At 47.8% G+C, this 9,272-nt stretch overlaps 1 protein-coding gene across 2 annotated transcripts in view; it reads left to right on the top strand.

Annotated features, from left to right (window-relative positions):
- Positions 1-1,958: 1,958 nt before the first annotated feature.
- MTCL3 (MTCL family member 3) overlaps positions 1,959-9,272 on the top strand; it is a 31,094-nt gene continuing 23,780 nt past the window's right edge. Inside the window, exons 1-3 of one of the 2 annotated variants that reach the window (XM_086745266.1) lie at positions 1,959-2,912; positions 3,220-3,444; positions 6,882-7,040. In XM_086745266.1, coding sequence (XP_086601392.1) covers positions 1,974-2,912; positions 3,220-3,444; positions 6,882-7,040 — 1,323 coding nt within the window. In that variant the 5' untranslated portion in view covers positions 1,959-1,973. The remainder of the gene's footprint in view (positions 2,913-3,219; positions 3,445-6,881; positions 7,041-9,272) is intronic. The other variant, XM_086745265.1, reaches the window with a different exon arrangement.

The raw sequence follows: 9,272 nt of genomic DNA, 5'->3' as shown, positions 1-9,272 counted from the left end.
CACCGGACTTTTCCCTTTTGTTGCTGCCGTTTATGGAGGCGTTTTTCCGCCCGGGCAGCTGTTCCCGAGTGGAAAAGCCGCGGAGACGCCGCGTCCAGGCGCCACGTGGATTCGGCTCTAGGGAGGAGGAGGTTGTGTGGCCGAGTTTTGCGTGGAGGGAGATTTCGGGCTTGGCCTCAAATGAGGCTTTCGTTCTGCCCCTTAAAAGAGAGAGAGAGAACAACAACTATATATATATATATATAAATCGTCCAAGCGAACCGTGGGTGGTGTCCAATCTGGAGTTGGGGACATGCCTGGTGCAGGCTGCTGTGGCTGAGCCTGATGACTTTGGTGCAGCGAAACTTCCCGAACAGATCCAGGTATAGTGCAGGGTTCCCCATAGTTATTTTTAATTTAATTTGGAACAGCAGGTGAGAGGCACAGTCATAAGTAAGATACCGGATCTAGGCTTGAGTCCTGACTTTCTGCAGTTCCTTTAGGTTTGGATTTCAAGGTACCTGTTCAGCTCTGAACGACAGCAGCTTGGGAATTTTGTTTGTGATGGTTAACAGAGATGTGAAGCAAATCCTTTATAAAGTGGTGTGAGACAGGTGTAAGTTTTCATAGGTTTACACTCCCATGCTCCTTTTTTTTTTTTTTTGCAAATTAATGCTTGGGAATTTTTTATTTTTTGCCAAATTCTGTTCTTTTGAGCATTAATTTCCAGTATAATCGTTAAAATCAGGGTGATAATGATGGTGCATTTGAGAGGAAACCCTGTGGCCCCGCCAGTGAGAGCAGAGCAAACACAGTCTCATTGTCTAGCATGTTCCAGGGAGTAAACCAATTGTCAGGGTACGGTATAAAGCCAGCATTGATTTTACCCAGTCGGGTTTCTTTCTTTATTCCATGTTCAAGTAGGGAATGGCTAGGCCGTGTTCTAGCAGGGAATGGTTAGGCCTTGTTAGGCATGCTATCCTTTCTACTTTTGGCCACATTTTCCCTTTTAGGGCAGTTGAATAAAGGCTGTGTGAAAACAGCTTGTGTATCATAGCCATTATTTTCAGCATGTATCAAGGAACATCTTTGCAGCATGATATGGCTTCTAACAGCCCTTTTTAATGAGCCATTGTGACCACGAACACCACAGTTTTGTCACTATGGGGGAAAATTGCCATCTCAGCACCCCTCGGTGCATACCGCGTAACATCTCGTACCGGGTGAGGGTGTATTCCTTGCCTCTTCTGTTTTGAAAACCTGCTGGAGTGATTATGCCTTAGCCCTATGCCAGCGTGACCAGCAGCAAACCTGAGTCGGTTTCAAGTCCTGACAATGCCTCAGGAACACAGACCGGGACAAACCCGGGTTTAGAAGCTGATTGAAGGGCCCCTTCCCTTCATGGTCCTCGATTCCCCAGTTTCGGAGGCCTGACCTCGTCCTCGAAGAGTTCCTGGTCAAGGCTGAAGGGAAATAAATCTCTAGTGGCTTCCACATGAGTGGGCCTTTGTGCAGCGGCAGGCAGGTGCCGGGGCAGCCCGGCTGGTGCTCGGCTTGGTGGTGAGGATGGGAAGGTTGTGTGCGGGTGGAAATTTAACTGCGATGTGGCAAGGGGAAGGGATCGGTATCGAGGATGGGGCCGTGGGGGTGGGGGGGTTGGGGGAACCGCCCCTAGGGGCCAGCGGAGCGGGAGCTGATCTCAGCCTCAGCCGGGCGGGGTGGGCTCTCTCCCTAAAGCCGCTCCGGATCGACGCCGGGCATCCGGCTCGGCCTTGCCCGGGGAGCGGAGGGCGCACGGCGGCGGGCAGGGAGAGCCGGAGCCTTGCCGGAGAGCCCGTCTCCCCGCTGCCCCGTAGGCTTGTCCCTCCCTGTCCCCACCCCGACCGCCTTTCTCCGCTTCTCCTCCCTCATCAGCTCTCAGGGCGGTGGCGGCGGCGGCGGCGGAGGCGGAGGACGCCGCCGGTGATGGACGCCTCCCTGCGATAGCCGCCGCCATGAGCCAGCCGCCTGCAGGGGGCGCCGCCGCCGCCGAGCCTCGCCTCCACCCCGAGGGCAGCAGCGGCAGGAAGCAGCAGCGAGCCTCCTCTCCGGCCCGCGCCCGTGACAACCCCCCGCGCCCACCGCCCGCCGCCGCCGCCGCCCGCGCCCCGGCCGCCGCCGTCGCAGCCGCCGCCGCCAAGGCCGCCTCGGCGCGGCCGCCGCCAGGCCCCGCCCCCAGAGCCACCCGCGGCCGCGCCGCCGAGAAGCCGCTGCGCGGCGCGGGGCCGCCGGGAGCTGTCCAGCCCAGCGCCGGTGCTGAACCGCCGCCCGCCGCCGGAGGGAAAGCCGCCGCCGAGGAGCCACCGCCACCGCGCGCCGCCGAGCCCACCGCCCCGCGCGCGGCCGAGGAGGCGCCCCCTGCAGGAGGCGGCGGCGGCGGCGGGGGGGAGCGGGAGGGGGCGGTGGCGCCGCAGCCGCCGCTGCCGCCGCCGCCCAAGCAGTGGCGGGGGAAAGCGGGGCGGTCTCCGCTGAAGGGCGCGGGGGAGGCGGCCCCGGCGCCTCCATCTTCCTCGGGCGCGGGGAAGGGCCGCGGGGCGGCAGGCGGCGGCGGCGGCGGGGGGTACTGGAAGGAGGGATGCCTGCAGAGTGAGCTCATCCAGTTCCACCTCAGGAAGGGGCTGGCGGCGGCCGCCCAGATGCAAACCAAGGGCAGCAACCACAGCAGCAGCGGCGGCAGCGCTTCCTCCGCCGCCTCCGGGGCCGCCGCCCCGGCCGAGCCTCCCCCGGCCGCCTCCGCCTCCTCGCCCTCTGCCATGGCGGCGGCCGGGGCGGAGGGGCTGCGGCAGGGCGAGGCCGGCGGCGGCGGCGGCCCCGAGGGCACCCTGAGCCCGCAGCTGCAGGAGGAGATGGAGGAAGAGATGGAGAAGCTGCGGGAAGAGAACGAGAGCCTCAAGGTGAGGGGCCGGGGCGGCGGGAGCGGGGAGGGGGGAAACCGGGGCCGGGCTGGGGCTGGGCGGCCTCCCCACCTCCGCATCGGGAGGGGGCTTCTCCACCACCCTCTCCCCCGGAGGCAGAATTAACGGGCATGGGGGCAGTGGCACCCCTCTGCTTCCTTGCGGTGCTTTTAATGAGCTGGTTTGTATTGAGCTGGTGTCCCCGCGGGCAGGAGCTCCATTTTGGCTGCCTTCCCCGTATACGTGCTGACGTTTGTTATTTTGACCCACCTGTTGCGTCCCTATCCCCTTCTCGCCCTGCTGCCAGAATGAGATAGATGAGCTGAGGACAGAGATGGACGAGATGAGGGACAGTTTCTTTGAGGAGGACGCTTGTCAGCTTCAAGAAATGCGCCATGAACTGGAGCGAGCCAACAAGAACTGCCGGATCCTTCAGTACCGCCTGCGCAAGGCTGAGCGCAAGAGGCTCCGCTATGCCCAGACTGGAGAGATCGACGGTGAGCTCTTGCGCAGCATGGAGCAGGACCTCAAGGTATGGACCTGCTGGTGTCAAGGGGAGGGAGTGCCTCACACCTAGACGTGGTCCTCATGACTCAGGCATTTCCATCCATTCTGTTGCACGCTGTTCACCCAGTGAAGCTCATGAGATAGGAATGGCCAAGCTTGTCTTGGTAATAGAAGTCCTTCAGTACGTAGGTAGGCTATTTTCAGCTCTAGTCCAATCATTTTTTTGTAAAGTTGATGTGCAAGAAGTGATTCAAATACAAATTAGGATCTAGAGGTTTTGGATCTTTTACGATGAATGCAAAACATACACTACCACTGCAAAATTAAACCTACCTCATCAAATACTCTCGTGGACTTTGAGGGGATTGCTGTCCTCTTTAGTAAAGATTTCAGAGGACCAGTAGATACAATACATGCAGAGTCACAACACGAAATCCTGTCTCCGTTGGAATCAGTGGAAAAACTGCCATTGTCTTTAGTGAAGCCAGGATTTTCCACGTCTGCCTGAAACTGTAGACACAGCCCATTGAATTTCAATGTGTAATCAACTGTCTTTCATCCATAACATCTGAATGAACCACAGACTGTTGTTGAGGAAAAGTTTCAGTCCTCATTTAAAGATTGCCATTAGTAAAATATCCATCATCTCCATTCTAGATTGGTCCAATTACAGAAGAAAAACCCTTTATTGTGCTAGTTGGAAATTGTTTAATTTCTGCTTCCATCTACTAGGTTTTGTTAAGGTTTTTACTGAATTAGGACTTCTAAACTTTTTTTAGTTGACTGGTCTCTCACCATTTGGCTTGGAAGTACAGACTTCTGTATAGCAAATGTAAGCTTATTGACCACACTTCTGCCTAGGACTACTTGCCTGTGGCTTGCTGAATTCTATGGACTGGAGTGGAAAATGCTGATTTAATATGTGATCAAGAACAAGGTCATTTTAAAATTTATTTCTGATACGTATAATGGATTGAGAGCCTGTTACTCCCAGGCCTGGTTTACAGACTTGGATCATCTTCTCTGAAAATTTTCCAGCTTGTCATCGTTCTTATTAAAATATAGAAACCAGTCCAAGACACGTTTCAGTGCTGCTAATATCCTTCTCTCTGTTTCTATATGACATTCCTTTTCTGTGTGTATTCCAAACCCACATTTGCTGTTGTGGCCATGACAGTTCTGTAAGTACAACTATTCACATGGTTCTTAACAAAATAACATCTTCCTGATCAGAAGCAGAACGACTCCTTTGTCAGGGGAATTTCTGATCGAAACGGGGGACATTTTGCACACTCAGAATGATGCTTAGGTGACCGGTTGAGGCACAGACCTTTGCAGGCAGAATTTGAACATCAGCCTTCACGTCCCAAGGGAATTTTGTGGTTCCAGCTTATAGAGTTGATTTCTGAGTTGGCTCAACGCTACTTTGTATGGCAAGTAGCGGGCAGGGCCTGGGAGGGAAATGGCGAGGGCACCTCTGGTGAGGCGCTCGCCTGCCATTTAGGAGATAGCAGCTAATGCCTGAGGTTTAGCTGGACAAAGGGCTCACTTTATCTGGGATTTCTCCCATGTCTTTCCCAATAACCACACAACTGATGGTTTGGAAAGGAACAGTGCTTCTGCAAAGCATTCCCACGGATGATGAATGTGTTCTGCTTTGGAGTAGGGGTGAATCTCTAATTCCAGGTTTCTGCCTAACTGAATTCCGGGTGCTGGCTAACCACTGTAACTCACGTGCAGTTCTCTGTAGTGTTCCCAAGTCCTTTTCTGAAGAGTTTATACCCAAAATAACATTGCCAATTTTGCGTGGATAATGTATTAGGGGACTTAATCCCTCAGAGATACAGTCTTGCACTCAGCCATATCAGAATGCATCTTGCATAAGTGAGTCCCATTTCCCATGTGATCTAGAATGCTCTGTAGGATTTCTCTACATTAATTGCTACTCCATCAAATTTTGTGTCCAAAAATATCACTAAATCATTTTCTTATTTGGTTGTATTTACTGATACAGACTGTATCTATGGACTGAAGACAGATTCTGCTAGGATGCTGTTAGAAATGTCCCCCATGATTTTCTGTTTACTTTGGTTGGGCAACCAGATGAGCAGTTTAATACCGAGTGTAGGAAAAGACATCAAGATATAGCCCTGTCGTGTGTTTCTCAGCTCATCCTGCAGTCTCTCTGGAGTATGGTTATAATTGAAATTCCTCTCCGCTCTCTCTTTCTGTTGGGCATTATGTGTCTTGAGGGTACGTGCAGTGGGGGAGGTTATTGAATGGTCTTGTGCTACACTGCAGTGTTGTATCTGTAATTCACACATACTGGGTTTCTTGTCAGGAGAGGCTGAGTCACTAGCTGCTGCTGTTTTCTGGTGGATCGGATTTTTCTAGACTGCTTGCTTGCAATTACTATCTTTTTCTTTAGGGTTTTAGTATGTTAAAGTGTTTTTTGACATACAAACATAAAGATCGTTCTAGTGAAAGTCGTAAAGGATAGCTCTCTGAGCTTCCCTAGCTAATGCTAAGAAGGATTAATTATACTTTCCAATGTTCTAAAAAAAGCAGGAAATTAGGCTTTTCAAACGATGTGTCTAAATCACCATCATAACAGTGATTAGCGTAGATTTAATTTTTTTTTTTTGCGTGATTATAGTTTCCAGTGGTTTCACAAAACACAATGCAAGTGGCTTAAATGGCAAAATTCTCATTACCTTACATGAGGAAGAGGAATTAGGTTTTGAAAGGTGCCTTTTCACTCTATTCCTGTGAAAATGCATTAAAAAAATAAGAAAAAAGCAAAAAAAACTTCAGTGTTAATTTTCTTTTAAAATACTGGACATCATTTGGGTGAACACAAGGCCAGTAAAAATGTTGTTTGTTCATATTTTGCTCTTTAAGTTAGCCAGTAGTAGTAAATGCCATATCCTTAGATTAACTGTTCATGAAGGAGAGAGAAACTAGCCGGGTTGAAATAAAGGTGTGTCCGTTTGTGGTGCCATACCAGGCACAGGTAGGTTAGGCCTGGAGAAGGTGGACCCTGCTTTTAGATGTTTCTGCATGTCAAGTATTTGAAGGGCATATCCCTTAGTACATTGAAAAGCATAAGCTAGCAGTGGCTGCAAGAAAATAGATGCTGCACTGTCTCCAGGAATAATGAAGGTCCTGTTTCACTGTTGGCAGAACAGGACCTAAGAAGGAGTTGGGGTTTAGTGTCTAATGTGGTTTCCAGTGAAGTCCATGGGAAGACTATACCATTTTTGGAAGGAATCAGCTTGAATTTTGAATCATTTAGAATTCTCTCTGTGGATGTCCTTGTCTATGTTTCCTTTCACACCACTTCCATCAAAACATCCAGAACTAACTTGTAAATGGTTGCTTACGTGCTAAGCAGTGCAGCAGTAATTCTTTTTTTTTTTTTTTTCCCTCTTAATCTTTCTTTTGAAATATTGTTTCATTTAGGTTGCAAAAGATGTATCGGTGAGACTTCACCATGAGTTAGAAAATGTGGAAGAAAAACGTACTGTAACAGAAGATGAAAATGAAAAATTAAGACAGCAGCTTATAGAAGTTGAAATTGCCAAACAAGCACTACAGAATGAACTGGAAAAAATGAAAGAGGTTAGTATTGCTGTTTACTTCTACATAAAGTATTTGAAGTTCTCAAATTCTTGTTGCTGAACTAACTGGTTTTGTTTCTGTAATGTGCTTTGGGGGCAAAAAATATGGCAAGCAAAAGTCGAAAGTTGCAGAGAGTGCTGAAGTACAGCTTGGTGATTGGCAAGCTGAGAACAGACTAAAATACTCTGTTTCCTAGGTGAAACAGAAACCAAATCGTGGCTTTGTTTTTCCTATACAAGGAGGGAACTGTGTAACTGGTTGATAGTAACAGAGATTCAGAGGTTTGAGACATTGTACTTACATTAAGATACATGCAGGAAGAGTGCTGAGGGGAGTCAGAGGCATTTGACTTTGCAGATGTTGTTTTCCACATCTTTTACAAAGGCCAGTTTTTTCCTTTGCTAACTACTCCTAGGGACCAGCAGGTACACTGAGACTGGGAATCTATCCACATCCCCATCTTGTTCAGTCATGCTTTTTGGAGTATTGGGAAGTGAGAGACTCTACCTGGCCTTCCAGTCTAAGCATAATCTTGCATTATATCTAATTAATCTTCAAAATGACTCCATTCACCATTGCAAAGATGCAAGATACTGTGCCACTAAGTAAGCAGAAAATTGTATTACAGCAGTAATAGCCTGGCCGACAGAGATAACAACGCATGCAGTAAAACCAGAAACTGTTGACTAAAAATGACTTCTCAGAAAGGATTTTAGAAACAGCTCTCCAGTTCATTGTTTAAAATTCAATGAATGCCACTGATTTTCGCTTTTAGTAATATTCCCTAGCAGGGATGTCAATGTCTACTTTGATCTTGTATGAAGCAGAAGAGATGTATTTCAGTTGTTAAGAAATACAGGAAATTTTCAGTTGTATGATAATTTTTAGGAACTGCAAGTGCTTACTGTAAGTGATGTAGTATTAAAAATATTCATATGTTTTCTTTACAGGTACTGAATTTAAAACATATTAGTCGAGGATGAACAGGGGTTTTTTTTTCCCACCTTCTACTGCTTTTCCAGATAATTGCAGATTTGAAAAGGGCATGAAAGAAATCTGAGCTTTACTCAGCTTCCCTCTCCTCTGCCTGAAACTTTCTTCTTCTATTTTCACTCTGGTTTCTGACATCAAATACAACTCAGTTTCCAGGACCATCTTATTTATGAGAGCATGATCTTTTTGCAATTATCCTTATAATGTGTTGTTAAGCTTGGCTTTGCTCCAAATCTTCTGTTATTCTTGTCCATTCAGACTCAACTTTCTTGGAGATTCCTGTTTCTGGATCCTTTCCTCCTGCCCTGTGATAGGTTGTACCACAGTAAGCTTCTTTTGCCTTGCTTCTTCTTATGGATCTTCAGATTACAATGAAGTGTAGTGGCAATTTAACAGCTCATGCTCTTTGGGAGCTGTGTACCTACAGGAAATGAATGCAATAAATAGGCTTTATCGTCCTTGTCATCCATAGTTACTTTCTCCTTATCCTGATTCTTCCCTCTGGCCCACTGTGCTGAACTATGGCTCTGCTGCTCTCATACTGCCCTCCATTTCTTTCTTTAACTGAGGTGTTTGCCCCTTTCTTTCTTTGTGGTTGGTATCAATGGAAGGATACTTGGGACTCCAGAAGAAAGGAAAGTGTCATGTTTAAGCTAGAGGTTCATCTACACAGTACTGTTTTCATGAAGCTGAAACAGATGGATGATTCCCATTGGCACAAAATGGGGGCACTGAGCCAGAATGCAAAAATGCAGTAAGACTTTACACCAGAGCAGGGGTGGAGTGGACAAAGAGCCAGAAATACATCCTTGTACTGAACTGGGGAGGAGAATTACCATGCCCAGTCATTATATGCATCATCATAATTAGGCATAATTTATGGCATCATAATTAGGTCAATTTTCATTTATGTATTTCAAATGGGCTACTGTTTGATAGGAGAAAGCTACTTTTCATCTAGGACTTTCAGCACAACATGGGGGAAGTTGGAGGATGGTTGAGGAGGTGGAAGTCAGAGAAAAGTTTGAAGTGAAGCCAAATTATTATGCACTTTGCAAGCATGCCATGATTTGGAGGATGAATGGAAGGATGCTGGTATAGAATACAAATTTTTACAGATTTGAAATTTAGAATCTGTGAAGAAGCTATGAAACTGTTAACATGAAACAACCATGAAAACCACCCAAAACAGTCTTAAGTGCATTAGAATTTTTCTTGACAAATACCTTTTCTTCTTCT

Source organism: Chlamydotis macqueenii, chromosome 3, assembly GCF_036417535.1.
Source record: "Chlamydotis macqueenii isolate bChlMac1 chromosome 3, bChlMac1.mat, whole genome shotgun sequence".
Taxonomy (NCBI): domain Eukaryota; kingdom Metazoa; phylum Chordata; class Aves; order Otidiformes; family Otididae; genus Chlamydotis; species Chlamydotis macqueenii.
This window is presented reverse-complemented; position numbering and strand designations above follow the sequence as displayed.